Source organism: Spea bombifrons, chromosome 12 (genome assembly GCF_027358695.1).
Source record: "Spea bombifrons isolate aSpeBom1 chromosome 12, aSpeBom1.2.pri, whole genome shotgun sequence".
In the NCBI taxonomy this organism is placed as follows: Eukaryota; Metazoa; Chordata; class Amphibia; order Anura; family Pelobatidae; genus Spea; species Spea bombifrons.
The window spans coordinates 21,844,054-21,870,318 of record NC_071098.1 but is presented as its reverse complement, the minus strand read 5'-3'; the positions used below and the strand labels follow the sequence as shown (position 1 = coordinate 21,870,318).

Sequence of the window (26,265 nt, the reverse complement as noted above, 5' to 3'; positions counted from 1 at the left end):
AAAACTTTTAAATGCAAATTGTTAAAACAAAAAAAAAACGTGTGTGCATCTTAAATATTGTGTGTGTGTGTAAATACATAGTATTTATATATAACCTTGCACCATGTCCTGCAAACACTAGGACTGTCTTGATTTGAGTATCAACCGTATGAGATTTTCATGACTGACAAAGCAGACAGATCCCACCTTACGGGCAGTAATCATTGTAAGGCACAGACCATTTACATAAAAAAGATTTGTAAAATTATGTAATGAAAGAAAATCAACCAAACATGGTAAAAAAAAATCACTGCTAGCCAGTTTCTAATGTCAGCATGTTAGTAGTAGCATATTCACACACCACTGGCATGAACAAAGCTGCTATGTGCAGCAGCAACATTTCAAACTACTGTAAATCCTAATAGATAACATAGAGGCATAACAGTAAAATCAATAAAGAAATTACCTGGGACACTTGTGACACAGAGAATGTGAGTGTTTTGGATCACAAACTGATCCATAACATGGTTTGCAGAGCTGGCGTCTATTACCATAATCTCACTGACGGAATGGGTACCTGAGCAGATCCATACTAAACTTGGCAAGCGTTCATTCTGCCATGGAATTAGATCACAAACACAAAAAAACACAATTATTTAATTGGCAGTAAAACTAAAAATAATTATTAATTTGCTTTTGTAAATGAATTTTAAAATGTTCTATTCATTTCATGCTCTTGATCCATTTACAAAATATGTGCATAATTTTGTGCTGCCATTTTGGGGATATCAACTGCCCTTACAAATAACGTATACACACATATATTAATATAACCCACCTATTGTGTATATCCTTGGGGAGAATTTTACTTTTTTAGAATCTGTAAGATTACATATGTTACCTAGTGTTAAGTTGCTGCCCAAAATGGAGGTTTGCGAGAGCACTGCGTGTCCAAGCGGTCTTTTAGCACACAGCAAGTACTACCACCAAGTATTACCACCATCACTAATACTGCCATGAAACAAAAACAACAACAGCACCACTGCTATTTTGTATGGTAGGCAATGCCGTACTAAAGTGTGGAATCATTTTGAAATGGTGGGAGATGGGTGCAGTTTCGTACATCCCTGGGTATGAACACCTATGTACACACAGCGTAGATTTGCTTTAGGGTCATGGTGAGGCCTCAGCCTTCCCCAACAGTGTGGCTGGTTCACAGAGAAAGCTGAGGCAGGATACCACTGCACCAGCCTAGCCTAGAGCATGGTGAAAGTAGCAGTCCAATAAATTGACATGGCTGCTTGGACAGCTTATCTATCGCAGGTGCTTCCTTCTCCATGACTGAAGGGAGCCCTTGAGGCACCTGCTAGAGGCCCTCGCTGCGAACAAAAACCTCCCCTGTTGCACCAACTTCAGCAAGACCATAGTCCCCTCTCTTTACCAGTCTCGCATCTCAAAAGTGGCAAAAATGTGTGCTGTGCAAAAGTCTAATGTCTATAATGTACAATCAAATGCTACAGTTTTTTGTGGTAACAAACATCTCCTGTACACTCCTGTCCTGACCAGCTCCTGCAGGAACGTAAGTATCGCAGATAAGAAAGGTAGCTTCTCTTACCAATCCTTTATGGGATTATGTAAATTTTACTTTATCGTTAGTTTGATTAATAACTCTCTTCAGAGTCATAAACATTTGGAGCCACTTCAATTAAATGTTACATTCCCCCCCCAAAAAACCCCTAAAAGTGCATGTATTAAAACTACCTACAGCTTACACTTTTGTTGACATTAAGTTTAAAAATAAAGAACTATCCTTCCCCAAGAAAGCTACACTTGGTGACACACATAGAACTGGCAGATAAACTAATTTCCATCCTATTGTTATTTCACCTTCTTTATCACAAAATGTTACCAGCACAAAAAAGGGCAGCAACTCAACAAAATGGAAGAAAGAGCTTGATGGGGAAATAAAACCATCAAAATAACAGGAAGTTAAACAAACTTTCTGTCACGTTATACACATAAGGTAGGTTTCTAATAATGTGTGTGTATGTATAGACACTTGCACATATCAGTGACATATACTGTAGATTATAATATATATATATTAAAATATATGCATAAAATACACACATATACACAAATCTTATGTACATTTACTTTAATTACCTTACTTGCAGCACCCATTACTCCAGTTGCACACCAAAGCTATAAGAGAGAATATAATAAGATCAAAACAGCAAAAGACAATTATGCTTTTTACAACACTGCCGTCAGGTTTGTCTGTGCCCTTCCAAAAAGGTTCAGGAAGCAAAAAGCCTAATGTGGATTGTGGCAATCTTGACAACAATGACAATGAAAAAGTGACAGCATGCTGCCAGGTGATCTATCCTGAGATTCTGAATTCTGTTGAAAAAAATCTAAACCCACCTGCTGCATACAAAACAAAACTATATATATATTTTTTTACTTCTACCCTTACATCATGTGAAGTGAAACAATAACCTTTATTCAACACCTGAAGAGCAAACAACAATCTAAATGAATTGCAGAATCATTTCAAGTTGTCAAAGAAAAGGAATATTTAAATGGTTTATTAAGTTAAACATGAGCTAGGGCTGCAACTAACGATTATTTTAATAATCGATTAGTTGGCCGATTATTTTTTCGATTAATCGATTAATCGGATAAAAAAAATGTACATTTTTCATTTATTTAAAATAATTTACTAATTTGCTACGCTGCCTCCCAGACATGCCATGCTGCCCCCCCACATATGCCACGCTGCCTACCACAGCACTCCACGCTGCCTCCCACATTTACCACACCACGCTGCCTCCCACATATGCCACTCCACGCTGCCTCCCACATATGCCACTCCACGCTGCCTCCCACATCTGCCACTCCACGCTGCCTCCCACATATGCCACTCCACGCTGCCTCCCACATCTGCCACGCCACTCTACCCCCCACATGCCACTGTGCCTGGTACGCCTTATACCCCCTGAAACACCACTCCATCCTCCCCAGACATGCCACCCTGCCCTCCCCACATATGCCACGCCATGCTGCCTTCCACATCTGCCACTCCACGCTGCCTCCCACATATGCCACTGTGCCTGATACGCCTTATATCCCCTGATACCCCACTCCATCCTCCCCAGACATGCCACCCTGCCTCCCAGACATGCCACTTCTCTACCCCCAGATATGCCACTCTACCCCCAGATATGCCTTATACACCCTGATACACCACTCCGTCCTCCCCAGACATGCCACACTGCCCTCCCCACATATGCCTTATATACTGTATATGCCTTATACCCCCAGATATGTCACTTCACTGCCCCCAGGATTTAGATTCCCCTAAATTAACCCTAAACTCCCCATTAACCATAACTGCCCCTAAATTAACCCTTAACACCCCCTTAACCACAGCATCCCCTAAATTAACCCTAAAGACCCCATCAACCACAACTGCCTCAAATTAACCCCAAACACCCCATTAACCACAGCTGCTCCTAAATTAACCCTAAACACCCTATTAACATAACTGCCCCTAAATTAACCCTAAACACCCAATTAACCATAACTGCCCCTAAATTAACCCTAAACACCCCACTAACCATAACTGCCCCTAAATTAACCCCCATCTCCCCTAACTTTCAGTAGCCCAAATATATATATATATATATATTACATATATATATATATATATATATATATATACACATACATACATATATATATACATATATATACATATATACATATACTTACAGTTAGATGAGTGTCACAGCCATGTGGTTCTGGCCTGGAGAAGGAAGGGGGCGGGGCCAGTTGTCACAGTGATTACAGGGAGGGGGAGTAAGTAGGAGCTGCTGCTGTGAGACGGTGAGTCAGACTAAACGGATTATATAATGAGGGGGATTTTTCAGAGCGTTTGCTCTGAAAAAACCCTCATTTTATAATCGATAATAATCGATTCAACTAATCGATAATGAAATTCGTTGCCAACGAATTTCATTATCGATTATTATCGATTTTATCGATTAGTTGTTGCAGCCCTAAACATGACCCTTTTCATTACTGTTCAATTGGGATTTTCAGATTATCAGTGTATTCTCCACTATTATTTATTGATTTAGCAAATGTCAGAGTGAATAAAAAGAAATCTAATATTCTACTTTTTGTATCAAAGTCTCTAAACAGTCATTGCGCAGGTTATGTAACGGAGGGGTGCAGGAAGGGCAGCAGTAAAGAGAGCCCCTAAAAAGCGTGAGGAATCCTGCAAGCAAACCGACTGCTGGGGGTATCTAACCATTATCACCAGTAAGCAAAGGCTAAACGCACCTCTGCTTAAGGTAAGTGGGTAAGGTAATAACAGTGTTACTTGTATTGTTAGATGATGGGTACATCCAAAGGCATTAACATGGCATCACCTGACATGGTTAAATGCATTGAACTGATTAAGCACAAATTAATAATAGTTTTTTTCCCATTTTTAACCAACATTTTTTAACCAACATTACAAAAATAATGTACCTTTGTGCTTGGATCTTTTTGATCCAAAAGACGAAGTTGCGTTAATACTGGGACACCTTTGATCTCGTTTCCAACTTGCTGATCTCCCTGAGGTATAAAACAGCATTTGTTACAAAACAAAAAACATGTGGGGCTTTTTCTTGTTTCAGGTTACTGAATCTGACCCTTAATTTCATTACATCACACTGTCAATCTTTGTGTGATGGCTGGATTCAATAGACCGTAATTTTCATTTTGCACCTGCTTGTGCTATTACACTTATTACATTTAAAAGGGAATGGAACTTTGCTTTGAACATCCCTTATACTTGTAATAGCCCTTTCTCTAAAAAAAAAAAAAAAAGGTAAACTTTGTTTATAATCAAATTATCCTTAGACCATCCCAAATAAAGTGAAAAGGAATCATCAAATTTGTCTGAATAGTATATTAAGATGGCTGCTTCCATCTCACATAAGGTGTATTTCTAATGAACATGAGAAAGGTGTATATATATATATATATATATGTATATATTGATATATTGATATTTGGCATATAGTACATGACTGAAATGATGGAAACACATTAAATTGTAGTTTTGCCCACTAATCACCTTATTCCCTGTAATAGGATGGCTCCAGCCATGGAGCTGTGCTCTTCCATGCGTTTTCCAAATGTGGGAACGAATCTGGCGGTAAAGTTCATGCTTCTTCCCCCGTAGCGGCATTCCATCAGCTTCCCTGAGATTAGACAATGATATTGTGGTTAAAGACATCGCTAATCACTAGGTGGCTCAATCTAGAATTTTTATATATACATTTAATTGTTAACAAGAAATATAGCGAAGCAAGTTTTCAAAGCAGAAGAATATATTATAACAAACAGAATAAGTTGTGCTGCTTTAACAGTCTACATTCTTCGCTTTGGGTCTCTAAAAAGGCTAAAACGTCACCTGCATAAACTGTTCAGATTATATTTTTTATTCTTTGTAAAAAAAACGAGAAAACCACAAAAATCATGAACAAAACCTACTATGGGACATTTCAATACAGGTATAAAGTGGACTTTACTGACAAGCACAATCTCATTATGTGGCAGCTAAATTACTTTATGTGTTAAACAGGTATCTATTAAATCATGTTTACGGTTGACAAGAGTACTTACTCTGCATGTGAAGTAGCACGAAGAGGAAAATTCACAGAATTGCTCTGTACAGTACTGGTTTCATGGCTCAGAGAAGGCACTGAAGTAGAGATAGGTCGGTTTCTGTTTATCGCGGAAAGAGGAAGAGCGGTGTCTGTTGCTGTCAGTTTTCCCGGTGGTGCACTTGAAGAGCTAAAAAGCCGGTCAAACCTGGACATACAAAAATTGTTAATTCTCAATGCTAAGGCTAAAAGTCTTCCCCAATTACTCCTATTGTAGTGCGATCGGCAGTTATGTATAGCTACGTTATAATTAAGTGTAAAAACACAAGAGGGACCATTGGTTGTGTATTAATGTGTATTGTTGGTCTGAAAGTTCATGTTGTTATACTTGATGACTGTATTTCAAGAAGGCCACTGCTATGACCGGAAGCTATTAAAATATGATTTTATGACAAAACTGCAACAAAACACAACATGTTACATGCAAATAAGAATCTAGATTATATCAAATATATGGAAACAATATAAAAAACTAAGCTACCTAAGTGTTTTAAGACATTTATGATTAATAAAGTACGATACATCTATTCAGGTGGGTTGCATTTACAAAACATGTCTGCAGCATGCATATACAAAATCCAGTCTATACATCGTGATGGTGAAGGAGGGAATGAAATTTAATCCCTGCAAACTCACACTGCATTATCTTTCTTATTAAGTTTACTATGACAACTCATTCAAGTCATGCCAACGAGTCTAATGACTGGACACTTGAATTACTAAAAGGTATTCACACACATTTCAAGAAGTCCGCATAGTTTGAGGTTTACACTTACACTTTCCAGAATGAAGATTTTTTCATTTGGACAGTCTGAATATCTTTTGAAGCCCTAAATAAAAGAAAAAATACATAAAATAAATAAAAAAACTCCTACTTAAATATATATTGAGCATCACTATGTAATCTATAAATGCAAACGTATGTAATGTAATCAAACAATGGTAAGCAACATGGTTAGCAACGCTATATGTAGCCTTTGTTTAGTAAGAATTTCAATGGATCCTGTATTACAAATAACTTAACATGGCCAGTAATAACACAATTATTGTAACACAAAAGTACTGAACAGTGTATACTTTAAAAGGGACACACCAGCCATCACATGCACTTTAATGCATATGCTGAGCAGTCGTCCCCTTGCAAACGCATGGATAGATTACGCAAGCTGCAGAGCTGGCTTGGGGATATTCATGGCCAACCCACAAAGCCGACAGAAGAGATGTCAGGAGAGATGTGTGTAACTCCTCAATGTCAGACACTTGCTAGTGTTACCACTTCATAATGAACAGTGGAGTAAGAGAGTTTAAACTACATCTCTCCTGCAAACTATCCCTCCAACTATCATTTTAGCAAATAAACAGCTAGCTCTCTCCTTTATCAAGGCCAAACCTCCCATTAAAGAGATATATATATATATATATATATATATATATATATATATATATCTATATCTATATATATATATATATATTTTTTTTTAACATGTACAGACTTGAACGCAAGCTTCAAACACTGGCGGAACTACAGGGGGCCTGGTGCGACCCCTGCAACCTCTTCTTCCTGTCTCCTCGTACCGGTACAAAATTGTTTAAAAAGTTTGGTGCGGTCCAGGTCGGAAGGGCCCTTTCTAAATAATTTTGAACCGGCAGAGGGAAAGCTGTAGGAGCAGTGAGAGGTAAATGGGGGCAGAAGGGAGGAAGGCTGGATGTATGTATATGCATTTGTGGATATATAGATATATATAGCGTATTTGCTTGATTATAAGACGCGCTGCAGGGGACCTGAATCCTCCTGTCTGGTAACCTCAGCTGCTACCGGCACTTCCACCGGGGCTTTTATCACCTAGCGCTGGTGAGATCTATGAGCATTGCGCAGACCTTCCCAGGCTGCCAGAGAGGAGAATTCCCCGCAGAGCTACGGGAATTCTCTTATCTGGCAGCCGGCGAACGTCTGCGCGATGGACGCAGACAACCCCTTCTGGTGCTGGCACTTCCGCCGGGGCTTCTATGACGGAGCACCGGCATCACATGACCTTCCGGTGCTCAGTCATAGAAGCCACGGCGGAACTAATGCCAGCCTCCACCCGCTGCCTCCACTAGACACCAAGGAGTCAGAAGCACTGGTAAGTCGGGGGGGAGTGTTAAATGGGAGGGCATAAGGCTTTTCTGGAGGCAGAGTGCCCAATTATATGCTTTTTAACCCCCTTTATGCCACTCTACCTCTAGAAATGCCTTTTAACCACCTATATGCCGCTCTACCTCCAGAAATGCCTTTTAACCACCTATATGCCGCTCTACCTCCAGAAATGCCTTTTAACCCCCTATATGCCACTCTGTCCCATGATATGCCTTTTAACCCCCTATATGCCTATATGAGTGGCATATAGGCGTATAAGGCATTTCTGGAGGCAGAGTGGCATATAGGGGGCATGAGGCATTTCTGGAGGCAGAGTGGCATATAGGAGGGTATAAGGCATATCAGGGAGGCAGAGTGGCATATAGGGGGGGTATAAGGCATTTCTGGGGGCAGAGTGGCAAGCCTGGGGCAGATGTGCATAACTGGGGGGGCAGGTTGGAAAATAAAAGGAAATAAAAACAAAACAAAAAAAATTCTCAATCATAGCTTTTATTAAATATGAAAACATTGTTTACATGAATATTTACTAGTAAAACTTTTTCCTATAGGGTCGTCTTATATTCAGGCTTTTTCTTTTTTTTCTAAATTAATATTCAGATTTTGGGGGGTCGTCTTATAATCGAGCAAATACGATATATATATACGCAAATATATATATATATATATATATATATATAAAGCATGGATGTGTACTTGTGCGCAGGTGAACATGGATGTGTAATTGTGTGCGCGTGAGCATGGATGTGTAATTGTGTGGGCGTGAGCATGGATGTGTAATTGTGTGGGCGTGAGCATGGATGTGTGTGTGCGGATGTGTAAGTGTTGTGAGATGGAGTGTGGGTTAGTGAATATGAGTAAGTGTGTGTAATTTGTGTGTTTACATATGTTTTATGTTGGAAAGGGGGGCAAGGGGCAAAGAAGGCACAGACCAGTTCTGTGGGGGGCAATGATGGCACAGACTAGCTGTTGAAGTTGGGGGGCCTGGGGGGAATTTTCTTACCAGGGCTCTGTGGTGTCTAGTTACGCTCCTGGCTTCAAATATTACAGAACTCAAACATTTTAATAAGTCGAAACATTATCCATGATTAAAAATGGTTCTATTCTCCTGAAAACAAATGTTGGGCATTGTTTATTTCATTCAAATTTCATACCTATGTCAGTCAGTGTTAAACAAGAGACCACCAAATCAGATGCATACAGCGTTTACTAACAAGATCCCTATTTTCTTCCCCAACGCTGGGTACTATAGTTGCTGATACTAGTATTGATGATGAGGGTAATAATTATGTATTTTTAAGAGTGTTGGTCCTGTTTTTCTTTAGTTATTTTTACACAAGCAAAATGTATTACCTTTGGCATTATTGTAATGATAAAGGATATATGTCAGTATATGTGAAATAAAGTACCAAGTAATAGTCCAATGCACAACTGCAACCCAAATAAAGCACTCTCCAATGCCCACACAAGACGTCAAGCAACAATAGCGTAGAATGCATAACATTATGATAAATTTAACTCCTCTTCCATCTGTATTTAAGAAAAGCAGGGACCACTCTAGTGTAAACCTTATACACATGCTCAGTGGCACTTGTATTGAAATCAATGGTATTAGAAGCAGCCAATCGCATTTTTCTATTGACATTTGGATACCAAAGCACCAGCACCCCGAAGTAAAGCCAAAAAAGTGCTCTGGAAGAGCCACAGTGGATACCAGGTCCCAAAATCTTTTGGGAGATGACATATCTCTCCTTCTCCCTTTCAGGGGGCAGTACTTTCTTGGTTGCTCTCAAAAGATGCAATGAGGAGGGCACCTCTGAAGTTTTCAAAGACAGATGGGAGCCATAAGGCATCATCACCTCTCGCACCCAAAACCTGCATCTCCTTGGATCCAGCTCCACTGTGGAATTGTTTATTGACCATGTGAAAACTGATGTTTCCTTATCATACATGTGCTTGGCTGCTATTACTCCAATTGATCTGAGCACCCAGTGACCTCAATGTGAGTACCATCGAGAATGTACAGGAAGTATGCTTCCTGGTTAAACATTCTGGTTTCAGTAGTAGTAACAAGGAGAGGAGTTAAAAAGATAGGAGTCTTCTAACCTAGATAACTAAAGCATGATTTAATGCTTTAAAATGCTTTTCACTCCATGACTTCAACATGCATTTAAACTAGGGCTGAAACAACTAATCGAGTGGTGTATGGGTGAGTTATAGTGGTGTATGGGGGGTATTATGAATTTCAGGGCATATAGGGGGTATAAGGCATATCGATATTAGGCATATCAGGGGGTCATAAAACATCTGGGGGTAAAAGGTATATCAGGGGGCTCAGTTGCATATCACTGGCATATAAGGAGTATAAGGCATATCAGGGGCACAGTGGCATATCAGGGGGTACAGTGGAATCTGGCATATAAGAGGTATAAGGCATATATGGGGGCAGAGTGGCAAGCTGGGGGTCAGATGTGCATAACTGGGGGCAGTTTGGTAAATAAAAAAAATTAAACAAGGCTTTTTTCTCAGTTTTTATTAAATATGAAAAATAGTTAACATATGAATTAATATTTACTAATAACTTTGTATTAAAACCTAGTTTGAGAAACACCGTGTTCGGGTTCTTGTAGCTTTTATTATTATGTCAGTAAAATAAGAAGGTGAATAGAGAGAGGCCATTGCAATAAAGAGATGAAAGTGTAAATTGTACGTTTTTTATTACATTATTTAAAATTTAAAAAAAATTGCATTTTTTTTATCCGATTAATCGATTAATCGAAAAAATAATCGGCCAACTAATCGATTATTAAAATAATCGTTAGTTGCAGCCCTAATTTAAACGTAAAAAATACATTTTTAGAAACTAGACTGTTCTTTACTCTATTTACTACAAATGCTCATTGGACATTTAAAAAGTTATTTGTACAAAAAAAATTGAACTGCAACTTTACCGCAGCATTTCAGATCGGCGTACTGCATCTTGGAGTTCCATCAGTCGCTCCTTATACTGGTTCCTTTCCATTAACACACGTGCCATTTCTGCTCTGGTAAAACGCTTTCTCTGAGCTGCTGGGATGTCCACCTGGGATAACACATCATTAGATACAAAGCTATGACGAAGTCTATTCTTAGGTTAAAAACATGGCAGCCATGTGTAATAAGCAGTGCTCGAATGCTTACCCAGACTGAAAAAAAAACTATGGAATTTTATCCTAATATTGAAATACAAAAATAGTCTTCCTTTTTTGTTTACAAAAAAATAAAGCAAAACAACTAAACAAAATATTCCAAATATTTTCTTGCATTAAATAGTAACATAGCAAACAGAACACAGGAACATAACATTTTAAGAAAGATAGGAACCATTCTACCCATCTAGTCTTCCTGTCTTTTTTGAGTAAAGACTCAAAATGTAATCAGTCATTGGTCTTGTCTTATAAACGCAATGTACTGTAATATGTTTTAGGGTTCAATTAATGAAACAAGTGCTCACATAATAGGCTTTTTTATTTCAATTTTATACATCCTACTTAACCCCTTAATGACAAAGCCCGTATATGTACGGGCGCAAAATGCATTGTTTTTAATGGGTTTAGGGACCGCCCATTGTCCTTAAGGGGTTAAAGATGAAGCCTAAAATCCACAGCGTGTGAATGGAACACAATATGTAATTGTCGTGTAATATCTGCTAGACTGTCTGCCTATAAGTTTAGGGTCCTCTTTTCCTTCTGTAATAGTATGTCTTAACTCGTGATAAGCTTATCATCACATGGCATCATGTCAGTTTTAATGTTATTGTTCCTTTTCACTGTGCTTTTATTGTAATAGTGCCGTGTTCTCTGCTAGTGCTCTAGAGATAATACAATGTAATACATGTGTGGTTCAATGCTTCACTTAGAGCAATTATTATTTTTCACATAAAACCTACATTTTAATTTAAAGGAAAGAGGAGGTGAATAAAGATTTTCCAGTATTTGCAATATAGCAGCACTGTATTTCCCAGGTGGATTTAATTCCAGAATATGGTGACCTGAGGCACGTAAAACACTCTTGTAATTCCGTTTCATTACCTGAATAAATATGTCCCTAATTTACTTACAGGTAAGAGCTGTTGGCACTTGTTACAATACATAGCGATGACTATTACCTCAGCATCTTCTCTGCTTTGTTTCCTTGTTTCTTCTAATTCAAGTTGAGTCCTTACATTTATAAAAAGAAATGAAATAAAATATAAGGTTTAGGCTGCAAAAAATAATGCAATAATAAATCTCATAATATTGTCAGAAATATCTAAAAATACTATATGGTTGTATTTTTAGGTTTGACACTTTACCTGGCAAAAACCTATGTTTATTTTTTATTTTTTTTAATACAGCCAAGCATTCCATCACATAATCAATGATAAAATAAATATGTATACAAACTTTAATCAGTACGTGGACTTGTCTTAGATTCAGGAAAACCACATTCCTATCCAATGCATGTTTAACCCCTTAAGGACAATGGGCGGTCCCTAAACCTATTGAAAACAATGCATTTTGAGCCCATACATGTACGGGCTTTGTCATTAAGGGGTTAATATCTACCATCACAGTGCAGTGAAACTTCCTTACATTACATCAAAGCCTCTGACCCTCTTATTTAAGAGTATGACCTCATGTTCCAACATTTCTCCTCCTTTGGAATAAATCTCCTTCCACCTCCGCCTTGCCTACAACAATGCCATTAGGCATTTTGCTTTTTACAATGCTACAATTACAAAAGTAATTCTCTTCCTTTCTTTCTTTCATGTATGGTGCATCCATTGTTTTATATTTCTTTTTCCATTTCATTTTTTTACGAGGGAAGGGGTGCTTAGAGCGGATGGCACCTGAAACATCACAATCACTGGTCCTTGTTGGATACCTGGCACTCTAGGGGTTATGTTCATGTGAAGTACAGAAAATGTGTTGTCACTTAGATAACCACAATCTAAGGTCACCAGTTCAGTGAAACAATACCATCTCAGCGATTCAGTAACACTGTTTATGCTGATTCACAAACTTGTCTATCCAATGAATTTTATGTAATTATGTTGCAGAACTAGGATTTTAACAATAAATCTGTAAACCGCAAATCTCCCTCCATTCCCTGTAGAGTGTTTTTCTGTAAAAACTTTGCTGAGCTACTTTGCTCGGCTTGGTTACAGCTAGTTAGCATGGACCCATCAGCGTGACAAGTACAGCTGGCCTTCGTGATACATGGAAGAAAACATTCTGCTCATTTCTACCCCTTTAACAATGGTTATTATTTCCTCCAGTGAAACTCTGGCACTGGAAGAAACCAACAAATGTCCCTGTTAAAGTCACTTGTGTACTACATGCTTGATATCATGTTTAATACTTGTCCTTCCTGCATAGCTACTGAGTTAAGCAAAAAATCAAAATAGACAACAATGTGAGGAAGTCAGCACAAAGGGAAAAGAATGATTTGCTAGGCAAGCACCTCTGCAGGTCCTGTTCCGTCTCTCGTAGCTTAACTTCGCAGCGACTCAGGCACTGAGTTACATTTTCAGCTTCTCGTTTAAGAGCTTCCCGCTCTGCAGTCAGCTCCTCCACTCTTGCAATAAGACTCTTCCTGGCCATGTCCATTTCATTTCTACAGGGAAAAAAGAACGACGGAACTGAAAAGGTGATATAAAAAATGTGTACTTCTATGTAGTCTGCTTACATTACTGCATTTTAAAAAAAAAACCATGTAAGTCAATTATAGAATAAATACAAAACACTTTAAACATGCAATTAAAAAACAAAACATATGGAAAATAAATATGTTTTAAGGCTAAAAGGTACAAGCGTGTAGTAATATGGAAAAGCTTAAACTCATGGAATTAAGAATGAACCAATATAGGACATCTAGCTATCCACACCAACGCATGCAAACTAGAAGCTTGTCCACTTACTGCGCTTCTTTAAGTTGTGCATTTTCAACCATAAGATCTTCAACTGGACTTCCGACACCTGCAACAAATACAAGTCAAGAAATACCATAACTAACAACCAATATAAATGTACAATTACAAAAAAAACTATATATTGATAACATGTAAACTAACTATATATGATTCATGGGTATTTATGAGATGGGTAAAAATGATTTTGTCAATTGATTTTGTTAATCAATGTGCCAGACCTAAACAAGCAGGACCAATTCTTTGGTTGCTATGCTGATACCACAACCTCTCACGCTATAAATGAAGGTTTTATTTCCAAAGACCACATATGGAATGATTTCCTTTTACCAGCTCATGTTCTAATTGTATGTAGTGTTATTTGAGATTTGTGTATCTACATAAATTACACTTTTTTTTTATTAAAAGGAAAGATAGGGCTTTCTTTTGATATCATTTTTAATTGTATAGTCCAACATTTAGTATAAATAATATATTTGAAAAATGAAAAAAAAAAACAAAAAAACATTTTGTATGACTTTGCTATAATAATTGTCACTGAAGTAGTTGGGTTAATAAAACTACATCAAAATATATTAATAGGTATATTAATAGGTAGGAAATACCTTTTATGTATATAATTCTGTGAATAACAAGGTATAAATCACTGTTTCAAAGTCTTGCACTACTTTTAGTCAGTTTACGATAACAACGAACAAAAAAAAGCATGAATAACCCACAAAGTATATATTTATGAAAGCAGATAACCCCGAGTATTCACTTGGAACGTTTAGGCTCTTGTTAAGCAGGGCCATTTGGCCACTAATCTCTATTTAACTTAGCTATTATACATAATTTGGCTGAAGACTGGAAAATGGTAACCGTAGTACCACTGCACAAAAAAGGTAGTAGGGGACATCTTATCATCAGGGTCGTCTTATAATCAAGCAATTACGGTATTTAAATACTTAAATGGATTCAACAAAGTACACGAGGAAAGCTTATTGGAAAGGAGGAGCAATGTTAAAACAAGGGATCATAGTCTAAAACTAGAGGATCAGAGGCTTTGAAGTTAATGTAAGGAAGTTCTACTTTACGGAGGGGGTAGTAGATAAACGGAACAGCCTTCCAGCAAAAGTGGTGGAGGCTAATACAATGAGGGAATTTAAACAGATATAGGATAGATATTAAGCTATCCTCACTATAGGACCAAAGACTGATGTAACAGAAATACCCCACATGTATAATTTATTGTACGGTTTTTGGAAGCTACAGCACACGTATCAACCAAAGTTACATTTTTTATGTAAAAAACTTTGCGGTAATAGCTTTAGGTGTAATGTTATAATGCACAGAAGTTACCTTGCAAGTCTGCACCCTCATCTATATCCGAAATGAATCCTGGGCTTGTTCCACACACCTCAGCAAAAAGAGAATCATTGTTACGTGTCGCCTCTTCCTGGTCCAACACCAAAAGGGCCAACGGAGTGCTACATAAATGTAAAATCATACATTGTTCAACTATCATTTTTAGGTGAAAACTAGCATTTCTGAAAGCAAAGGCAGCTGATCAGTGTCTAACAATAAAAGTTATTTTAAAAATTGAGTGGCTACTGGTCAAGGGGATGTGGTTTCCTATAGATTTGCTCACCAGATGCAGATAAACACATAGTGACTGAATGACGTAGCTTTGTAGTTTCATTTAACATAACGTTAAGTTTTCTTTAAAGAAACATAAAAACTAATAAATTGTCTTGTAACATAAAATATAGCACCACCTTTTTATTCATTATTATTTTTTTTTTTACTTTTTTTTTTCTTGAGAGGAGGGATTCCTTCAAAGATATACACAAATATTTTCTGCATGTACATGTAAATTATGGATATATAAACATTCTCCGCACATTCAAATGTAATATCTGCTTGTAATCAAAAAGTAAACATTTCTGCTCGGAACATGATGCTGAAATTTGCTTCATATAACTGTACGTTTACTTATCTATAATAATATCTTTAATGTGCTGATATAAGGATTATGGAACCCAATTCCATAACTCAATAAAGCCCTGCCAGATTTTGAAAAATTCTTTAGTATAGGTTTCTTTGTCAAGACTGGCCTCCAACCAATCCACCTGCATTATGTACAACAATTTGAATTGCATTAAGGCTATTGTTGTAAGCAAGAAGTGTACCCACTGTTGCAGTATTGCTTTCCTGGTCGCAGCCATAAAGATTCTTAATGGTTTTGGCCATCCTCAATAATCCCCAAGATGGACAATTCTGGTGTTTGTTATGGGAATGCCTATGGGTCTACAGAATGCTCGATTATGTGTCCGAAAGATTGACAGGTGAAAATGCCACAGACAATGGAATAGATCAGCCTCCCGTGGCAGGAACCACCTTTTGAAATAATATATGTATTTTTACTAATCATATGAATTTCTAGTTAAACTATGTTGTTAAAGAGAAACTGCTACATGTGATCTGTTGCGATGTACTGTGAGCAGGGCCCTCGTTCCCTAATGTATCGGTTTGTTTAAGTGTATGCTGATGACACCCAGATCTATCTATCCTCTCCTGATCTCTCTCCCTCTGTCTTAGATCGTGTAACTAACTCGCCTCTATCTCTACCTGGATGTCTGCACGTTTTCTTAAACTCAATCTCTCCAAAACCGAACTTCTCATCTTCTCTCCCTCCAACACTAAGATTCCCCCATCAGTTTTTCTCAATGTTAATGGTGCTATCATCTCCCCGTCTACTCATACCCGCTGTCTTGGTTGTCACCCTTGACTTCGGCCTTTCGTTCACCCCCCACATTCAGTCGGTCTCTAAAAACTGCTGTCTCAGTCATAAAAACATTGCCCGCATCCATTCCTTCCTAACACAGGATGCAACTAAGGCTCTTGTCTATGCCCTTAGTATCTCCCGCCTTGATTATTGTAGCTCTGTCTTAGCTGGTCTTCCTCTTAACTGTCTCACCCCTATACAATCCGCCATGAATGCTGCTGCCAGACTTATCTTCCTCTCCCATCGCTTTACTAACATCTCTCCCCTCTGTCAGTCTCTTCACCGGCTGCCTGTGCGCTTCAGGATTCATTTCAAAATCCTCACTCTTACTTTCAAAGCCCTTCACAGCGGTTCCCCTCCCTACATCTCCTCACTCATCTCTAAATACACTCCTAACCGGTCTCTCCGCTCATCCAATGATCTCCTTCTGTCCTCTCCTCTGATTTCTAGCTCTCATGCATGCTTACAAGATTTCTCAAGGGCTGCCCCCTATCCTCTGGAAAGCTCTCCCCCGGTCTATCCATCTTTATTCCTTCAAAAAATCCCTCAAGACCCACTTCTTTAAGGACGCTTACAACACTGCACATTAACGCCCGCACATATTCCTTTAGCTCAACTTTCCCAGTCCCTCTCCTGCAATACCTTTACTAGTGTGGCTGGTCCATCCCTAAACAATGGCACTTTTACCTTTTACCTTTTGTGTAATACAACTCCCTCTATACTGTAAGCTCGTCTGAGCAGGGCCCTCCTCACCTGTTGTCTCTGTTAGTCAAATTGTTATGTTAAATACTACTTGTTACGTCCTGTCCACCTCATTGTACAGCACTATGGAATTTCATGGCGCTATATAAAACAATGAATAATAATAATATAATAATCTATTAATAAGACAGAATGTAATGTTGTTTTTGGAGTAGAAAATGAGACGAGTCTCTACTGAAAGCAGAAGCATTCTTAAGTTTTACTCACATAAGTGGAATCCAGTGCTCATGGGGGTTAAATATGAGAAACCGCCTGAAAAGCCACTAAGCCCTTGGCATCCGCGGACAGAGCAAGTAGGTAAAGCACTTGGAAGAAGTGCCTGTGTAAAAGCTATGTTTAAGCAGGGAGCAAGGGCATCCTGGTGGGCAAGCTGTCTAGAACTGTCTAGAGCTGTCTAGAGCTGTCTAGTTACTGAGCAGCATTTTCCCCCTAAAACACTACTGGAAAGCTAAAGGATTGGAACAGTGAAAATGTTGTTTGCTTAACCTTGATTTAAAAAGATGTTAAATGACCAGCATACCTAGGCTGTCCAGCCTGGGGACTCCAGGTGAAGCGCTGCTTCTCTGGGTCACCACGGAGAAACTCCGGGTCGCGGCACACCCCACTATAGCCAGTTTTCCTGCGTATGGGGCTAGCCTCAAACGTAACATCAGCGGGACCACTGACGACATCCCAAAAAGGGAGGGCTCCAGGCAGCTGGAGCCTGGAAGTTTCCAGGTACCAGCAGTGGTTAGTTGCATGCTGAGTTTACCTCTTCTATGTAGAAGAGAAAAGAAACATACATGCCAATTTTTTTATCACTATTACCTGAAAACCTGATGTATAGCCTGCTTAGATATTAACAAAAACAAAAAAGGTTTGGTGCTTAACTGTTTAATAGAAGATAATAATAATTGTAATAGAAAAAACATTTGACCGTTTGACATTTGATCTTAGGACAGGACGCAATCTTTAAGGGGAGCTTTCACCAATTTCTATTAATGTAATGTTTTCTTATTTAAAACAGTTTTAGTGTTTGCATAATATAACGATTTTAGGCAGCTGCATATTAGCCTCTGTTATCTGAGCCCAATCTACTAGACAAACACACTCACTGCTTATCATAAAGCATGTGGCAAACAGAACAGGAGTCATTGGCATTGCCATAAAGAATCAGCAAAGTGTTGCGTTTGAGCAGGGTAAGTCAACCATACCATCACATGGCGGCCTACAGGTCTGCAAATAAACGACCTTTATTGGAACAAAAGATACAACCAGATTTCTGTGAATGCTTACACACATCACTACTTTATGTTCAACGAGAAAAACATTTTTCTGTGGGACGTCTCAGAGGAGAAGGTATCTGCCACAGTCTTTTTCTATTTCTAACCCAGTATGGCAAATATAAAAAGACACCTGCATGAAATCAATAATAATTTGATTTTCTGAATTCTTACCTTGCTTCAAATGGTTCAGAATTCAACTTTAATTCTGGTGTAGAATGAATGATTTCATCGACCACAGACTGCACCTCTGGCTCCTGAATTACTGTATGGGCTCAAAAAACAAAAACAAATTGATCCAACAACAAAAAAACGTGGAGGTCAGACACTCACAAGCATTACAACTAAAATACAACTCCCTTTTGTTATGCAGTCTGGATTATTGCAACTCCCTACTAACTGATCTCCCCCTCTCCTATCTTTCACTGCTCCAATCCATCCCAATCACTGCTGCTAGACTCATTTTCCTTTCCCGCAGATCTGCTGCCTCACTCACGCAATTGGATCCTGCTCCGGAATCAAATTTAAACCTGACCTGACCTGTAGAGCCTATAACAATCCTGTGATAGGCGAGTTGAGGCGGTCATTAAACTAAGTCATTAAGCTTGCGAGCAGGGCTCTCTCCACCTAATGTATCGGTTTGTCTTAGTCTGTCAATTCTCGTCTTGCCATACCCCTTGAATTTATATATTGTATTAAGTGCTGCGTAAATTGTTTTACGATATAAATGCGATATAAATAAAAGATAATAATAATAATAATAATAATAATTTCTTTAAGGATTTTACAGTACCTTCTTATGGTAAAAGAAAGCACTCACCAACTGAAACAACTACAGCAGCTGCGGACAGCCCTGATGTAGACTTTTGCATAGTAGACTCCATTTTATTTATGTTAACTTGTTACCTTCTTCTATGGTTATGTCTGGTGATTTCAACTCATTTTCCAAAGTAAGGCTGTTATTTTCTGCATCTGTTTTACCATTGGTAGCATCCATGGAAATATGAGACTTGGGTTCTTTGATTTTCTTCAACCCCTCAGATAAGCCCTAAAACAGGTAAATATATATTTATCTAACAATTAGAACTATGAAATAAAAGTTTATATAAAAGCAATGTGGAGGATGCTGCAGAGACAAGCTACGTAGCTATTAATGACAATACGGACAGGATTGAAGTGTATAAGGGAGCAGTTAAGGAATGAGAAATGTGATGAATAGTCGTATGGAAACAAACAAAAGAATAATAAGAGGCGATAATAACAAATAAGGTAAATAGTATACCAAAGTAAAGCAAAGGGAACAATATGAAAGTATTTAGAGATCAGAGAAAAGGTGTAGGTAGAAGTAGCATTATTGAGAGCTTTATTTATTTTTTCTCAATTCTCCGAATATTAAAAGAAAGCATACAGAAAGCAATGTTACAATGGCACGTGTTAGAATAGAGCACAAAACAGTCCTATCTCGGATACATAGCAGGGATCAAAAACATAAGGCGTTGAGATGTTATAGACCTTTACGCAAGGCCCCCAAAAAAGGAACAAAAGATACAATAACAGCCCGTGTCAAAACCCGATACAGCGCATCATAGAAGAAGACATGCTTTACTTTTAAGGGTTAGTACCGTATTTGCTCGATTATAAGACGACCCTGATTATAAGACGACCCCCCAAAATCTGAATATTAACTTAGGAAAAAAAGAAAAAGCCTGAATATAAGACGACCCCAAAGGAAAAAAGTTTTACCAGTAAATGTTAATTCATGTAAACTATTTTTTTTAATAAAAGCTATGATTGAGAAAAAGATTTTTTTTGTTTTTATTTCTTGTATTTTCCAACCTGTCCCCCAGTTACGCACATCTGCCCCCAGGCTTGCCACTCCAATATGGCACTGTGGCCCATGATATGCCTTTTAACCCTCTATATGCCACTGTGCCCCATGGTATGCCTTTTGACCCCCTATGTGCCACTCTGCCTCCAGAAATGCCTTATACCCCTATATCCCATTCTGGCATTTAGGGGGTTAAAATGCATATTATGGGGCAGAGTGGCATATAGGGAGGTATAAGGCATTTCAGGAGGCAGAGTGGCATTAAGGGAGTTAAAAGGCATTGTATAGAGCACTCTGCCTCCAGAAATGCCTTATACCCCTATATGCCACTCTGCCATTTAGGGGGTTAAAAGGCATATTATGGGGCAGAGTGGCATATAGGGAGGTATAAGGCATTTCAGGAGGCAGAGTGCTCTATTAAATCCCCCCTTAACGCCACTCCAGAAATGTCCTATGCCCCCATTTAACTAACACACACACACACTCTCTCTCTCTCTCTCTCCCCCCCTCCCTCTCTCTCTCTCCTCCCCTCCCTCTCTCTCTCTCTCTCTCCCCCTCTCTCACCCCCCTTCCCCTGCTCTCCCCCCTCTCTTACCGATGCTTCCAGCCGGGGCAGCGGGTTGACGTCGCCTTCTGCTGCAGCCGGAAGGAGGTGTGGCTAGCAGCGGGGGTTTGTATGCGTCCGTCGCGTATACTTTCCCCGGCTGTCAGAGATCAAAGTTCCCCGCACCGGTGCGGGGAACTCTGATCTCTGACAGTCGGGGAAGGTCTATGCGACGGACGCAGACAACCCCCGCTGCTAGCCACACCCCCTTCCGGCTGCAGCGGACTTTGTCTACGGTAAGTGTGTGTATGATGGGGGGGGGTGAAACAGGAGGATCCAGGTCCCCTGCAGCGGTGCGGGGGATCTGGATCTTAGTCTCCTAATCAGACCTCTATTTGAGGTCTGATTAGAAGACGACCCCGATTAGAAGACGAGGGGTATTTTTCAGAGCATTTGCTCTGAAAAAAACCTCGTCTTATAATCGAGCAAATACGGTATTTCAAAATGTAATCCATTCGTGTTGAATTAGCAGAAGAGACCAAGCACTATGTCACTCATAGCTGTCCCATAATGCTGACTGCTACAGTATCTATCTGGACCCTAGCAATGATAGTTCAATCCTCCTCTACTGCCCATGCTCTACTCTGTCCTTGTCTATATCCAGCCTTTGTAACATATAGTTATTATTATAATATACACTAAACATATATATTAGTGGAGCATAGCACTTTGGAGGCAAATTCTGCCCATGTTAACTTTTAACTAAAGCACACTGTAGCCAGATCAGTTTGTGAATATGCAAATTATTTTGGTAATAAATGGTTACTTTTAAATCATAGTCGAGTAAAGATACAGTAAAAATGCATCTGTTGACTGTTTCATTATTACGCTCACTTGTTCTACCTCTGGAAAATCTGCAAGCACACAGAGGTAAGGGACAAGCGATAAGCATTTCAATTATCTATTGCTCAACAAACATGCTGAAATACTAGAAAACAAAAACATCAGGAAAAGAAAGAGGGACAGAGCGGACGGCATTGCTAGGCTCACGTGTCAGCGACTTCATCCAAAACTAGCTTTATTTCCTCTAAATACATATGAACTTTACGTATATACCACAAATCCTATAAAACACCAACAATACACTACAAACATAGTGCTACAAACAGTGCTCGTTATATAAACAGAAAACATGCCTCTAAATTTTTTTTTATAAAGGCTTCTAATTAAGGAAGTTGACATGAAGAAAACCTTTTCAGTGGGAATTATTTCTGGAAATCCGTTGTCAGAGTTGCTCTCTATGGATGACGGTGCTTCCTGGAAATCAAGCAGCAACACCTTCTTTTCTCTGAAAAAAAGATAGACAAAACATTCATTTTTGCTCTCTGGCATGTTAAACAAATAAAAATTAACAGATCTGTCATTTTATTCCTTTGTGTGAAGCTTTAATCACATAAAAAGAAAACAAACTTTAAATATCTAGCTTCTATGGTAACAACCTATTAGGGCCTGCTTTTAGTTCACATGACAATTAAGTGTTTGGGCACAAATTATGAATCATGCCAAATTTCACATGAAGATCCCTTTCTTGGAAGGGTTTGGACATTAAGCAGTATCGGGAACCATTTTTCTAACGCTGGATTTAGTAGCAAAATATCAAATTCAAAAGTGGAAAAGCACCTTCAACGTTTTACGTGGCAGAAGTCTAGGCACATTTTGGCCGGTTAGATAAAATATCTAGTTCAAATTAAAGACCTCCGTGAAAATATGTGCCTATTTTATAAATCCGCAGAGACTCTACAACAAGTAACGATAAAAATCAATGCCTATAATGAGAAGCATTTCCTGAAAAATAGGGACAATTAATTGCAATGTCTCAGAACACTTTGTTTTATCTTTTTATTTTCAACGTTACCCCAATATCCTGAAACCTGCTCTAGACCTAGAGGTTCTGCCTACAAATTGTACGCCATACGGAGATTGTAATAAATAAACTATAATATAGTAGAACAGCAAATAAAATAATCTATCATATGACTCAGTCCTGTTTAGTACTGACAAACCATGTACATTTTCCACATTTGCGGAAGCCTTTAGGTTTGGTGTTTGAAATCGTTGCAAGTTTTCTACTTTATTTTTGTCTGGTAATAAACTAGGTGCTGTAATATTTTATGTTTTGTGCTTTTTTGTTTTAAAAAAGGGTTAATCTCTTAAAACATCACAAAATAAAATCTGTCAGTATTCATCTACAAACTAGAGCCATGAGCTCCCCTATTATTTTCTGTAGAATTCCATCTCCGTCCCCTTTGTTCAAAGTCTAAAATTTCTTAAGGGTCGATTTTGTTTTCATCAATCCATCTTTTAAAATGTGGGGTCATATAATATAATCCAATTGATCTCCTAAATACCAATGTTAAATATTTTCTTAACAAATTTGGATGGTGACATCTGGAATAGTGTATGTAGCTATGGTGGTCAGTTGGTGTAAAGAAGGCTATAGAATATATTAGATGTTTTAGAATCTAGAAACCAAATCTCCACTGGATGTATACAAGGAACACACTTTAGGTAAAGAAAAACCCAACCGAAATGATCAAATATCATCAATGTAGTGTCTCGAAAGGATTGAGGTGCAGGTAAATACCCTGTTGGCCTCACTGGAACTGCACTTGTTGTAGGTAGGGACAGCCTAATCTCCAATTTTTAGATTTAGGGTTTGTTTTGTTTTTTTTTGTATCTTTTTTTAAATATTGCATTTTAGAGTAAATTTTGCACAGACTCCAGTGTTATTAGCTGCAACAGATTTTTAATATTCCAATACAAAAATATGTGTTTTACTTAAATATATGAGTGACTTAATCTGCACATTCTTTGAATGGTTTCAAGAATTTGTAGTGTGTTGTGTTGAGCTAAGGATTGAAGATTCCGTTCACAGCCAAAGCCGATATATTTCAAGTATTCAATTCAAATTCAAATTAGGTAGGAATTATATCCACGCAAACCAAAAATCTGAAAACCAGCTCACCATGAAAACACTAGAGGGAGACTAAATACAAGTTACTTTTAAGAGAAAAGTCATTGAGTAGTGAAAAACCACTTACACAGACAGCTTAAAGGAATAGTCCAGTCCTCACATTTTTATTTTTTTACCGAATGTTGAGTCCATTTTGCATGAACTCCACTGCATTTTACTGCATTAATATTGGAGCATGCTTTGCTTACTTATTGAAATCAGGAAACGAGGCTTATGTCTTATAGCAGTATAGGAATTCCAGTTTAAAGAGGGCACAAGTCCATCATGTTCAACCACGCTCTTGATGCAGGAGGCAAAAGTCTCACACCAAGAGCAATTTCCATTTGTGCCCTAAACACCTCACCCATCTACAGTTCTGCTGGTTGTCATTACCTTTTAGTCACTGGCTTGGTATACGTTCAGTGTAATGTTATGCAATACCCCATGAACGTTTAAGTATACTTGCGGTTGGTGCGGTTTCACGGTTATAATTTTTATTTTATCTAAAGGACATTGTGTTTGAATTAGTCCCCAAAAGTGTTATAATCTTTACTAATACGGACTTAGGTTAATGCCATATTTATAATTCAACAGTTCATACAACACTTATCCATCCAATCACTGCTGCCCATATTCTTTAACGTCGATAATTCGCAAGCTGTTATCTTCACAACTTACAAGCCCTGAAGTGGAGTATTCCGGCCAGAAATACGGGCCGCCTCCATCGACAGAGATCTCTGATACCGCAACTCCTTGTAACTCTTTAAGACCTGCGAAAAGAAAAGAAATCACATAAATGGTTTTTTCTTTAAAACAGTTTAAAGAAAGGTTTCTCGATGCAGCAACCAACCGGAGTTGTAATTCATCTCCAGGACCACAGAGCTAAGCCTACAGCCATTGACACCTGGTCATGCATTTCAAGGTATTCAATTAAACATACATATTTCTTCAGAATTAGAATTTTTGTTCCAGAGCTACTCTTATTTGTTAGCATAGATAAAAGGCACATTGGAAATGTCTTAAGTCTGTGTAAAGACTTTACAAGAAGACGCCTACAGGGTGAATTACAAACAGATTTGTGGTACTATATTGCAAACACATATGACACATGTGGACTAAAGAATTGCTGAAAACACCGATAACAATGAAATGAAAATCCACATAGTAATATTGGCCAGGAAGCCAAGGAATGTCTCCCTGATCTCAAGGTACTGCATTATTGACATGTTTTGGTTGAGTTTTGTGTTTGTTGTATATTTGTTACCGTACAGAATAAACCACTAATGAGCTTTGTAAGCCGAAATACAAGTTCAACGATTATCAATTTTGTGCCTTTTTCTATATTAAACAATGGTTATTTGCTTTTCTCTGTGGAAATGGAATATCTCTGAAATGTCACCTTTCTTCCACATAATCCCAACATAACACTCACAAACGATTGTATACATTTTATATATTTATACAATCAGGAGCACTCACAGGACTTTAATATGAAGTCCTGTGAGTGCTCCTATTCTTTCCATGGATGTCTAATTGTGGTCGAGGATCAGCACCGGGGCAAGTAAACGTATGGATTCCAGTGTGCCTTCCATTCTTGGGATAATATACCGTGTTTGCTCGAGCAAATGAAAAAAAAACTGTCGTCTTATATTCAAGGTCGCCTTACAGTCGGGCCTCAAATAGACCAAGACTAAGATCCAGATTCCCCGCTGCAGGGGACCTGGATCCTCCTCTCTGGCAACATCTGCTGCCACTGGGGCTTCTTAGACAGAGCACCGACATCACATGACCTTCCGGTGCTCCATCATAGAAGCCCCGGCAGAAGTGCTTGGCACTTCCGCCGGGGTTTCTATGACAGAACACTGGCGTGACATGACCTTCCGGTGCTCTGTCATAGAAGCCCCAGCGGAACTAATGGGCAGCAGAGGTTTTCTATCGTGCAGATGTCCACCGGCTGCCCCCACTAGAGACCAGGGAGTCTGAACCACGGGGGACAAGACTAGGGATGCATTGGCAAGTAGGGGGGGGCAGAGTGGCATATGGGGGGGATATAAGGTATTTCTGGAGGTAGAGTGGCAAGCCTGGGGGCAGATGTGCATAATTGGGGGCAGGCTGGCAAATAAAAAAAAATAAAAAATTCATTTTTTTCAATCATACTTTTTATTAAATATAAAACAATTGTTTACATTAATATTTACTAGTAAAACCTTTTTTCCTATAGGGTAGTCTTATATTCAGGCTTTTTTTCCTAAATTAATATTCAAATTCGTCTTATAATTAAGCTAATACGGTATATATGC

The 26,265-nt window shown here is 38.5% G+C and overlaps 1 protein-coding gene across 1 annotated transcript in view; it reads right to left on the bottom strand.

Annotated features, from left to right (window-relative positions):
* The window catches only part of LOC128469702 (C-Jun-amino-terminal kinase-interacting protein 4-like), a 52,739-nt gene that overhangs the window by 14,832 nt on the left and 11,642 nt on the right, over positions 1–26,265 (bottom strand). Inside the window, exons 4-18 of the mRNA XM_053451507.1 lie at positions 24,644–24,735; positions 22,204–22,300; positions 19,487–19,628; positions 18,755–18,854; positions 15,131–15,258; positions 13,781–13,838; positions 13,324–13,476; positions 11,987–12,038; positions 10,791–10,921; positions 6,482–6,535; positions 5,665–5,853; positions 5,114–5,240; positions 4,522–4,608; positions 2,146–2,184; positions 446–593 (exon numbers count right to left, since the gene is read on the bottom strand). Of these exons, the coding sequence (XP_053307482.1) occupies positions 446–593; positions 2,146–2,184; positions 4,522–4,608; positions 5,114–5,240; positions 5,665–5,853; positions 6,482–6,535; positions 10,791–10,921; positions 11,987–12,038; positions 13,324–13,476; positions 13,781–13,838; positions 15,131–15,258; positions 18,755–18,854; positions 19,487–19,628; positions 22,204–22,300; positions 24,644–24,735 (1,597 nt within the window). The remainder of the gene's footprint in view (positions 1–445; positions 594–2,145; positions 2,185–4,521; positions 4,609–5,113; positions 5,241–5,664; positions 5,854–6,481; positions 6,536–10,790; positions 10,922–11,986; positions 12,039–13,323; positions 13,477–13,780; positions 13,839–15,130; positions 15,259–18,754; positions 18,855–19,486; positions 19,629–22,203; positions 22,301–24,643; positions 24,736–26,265) is intronic.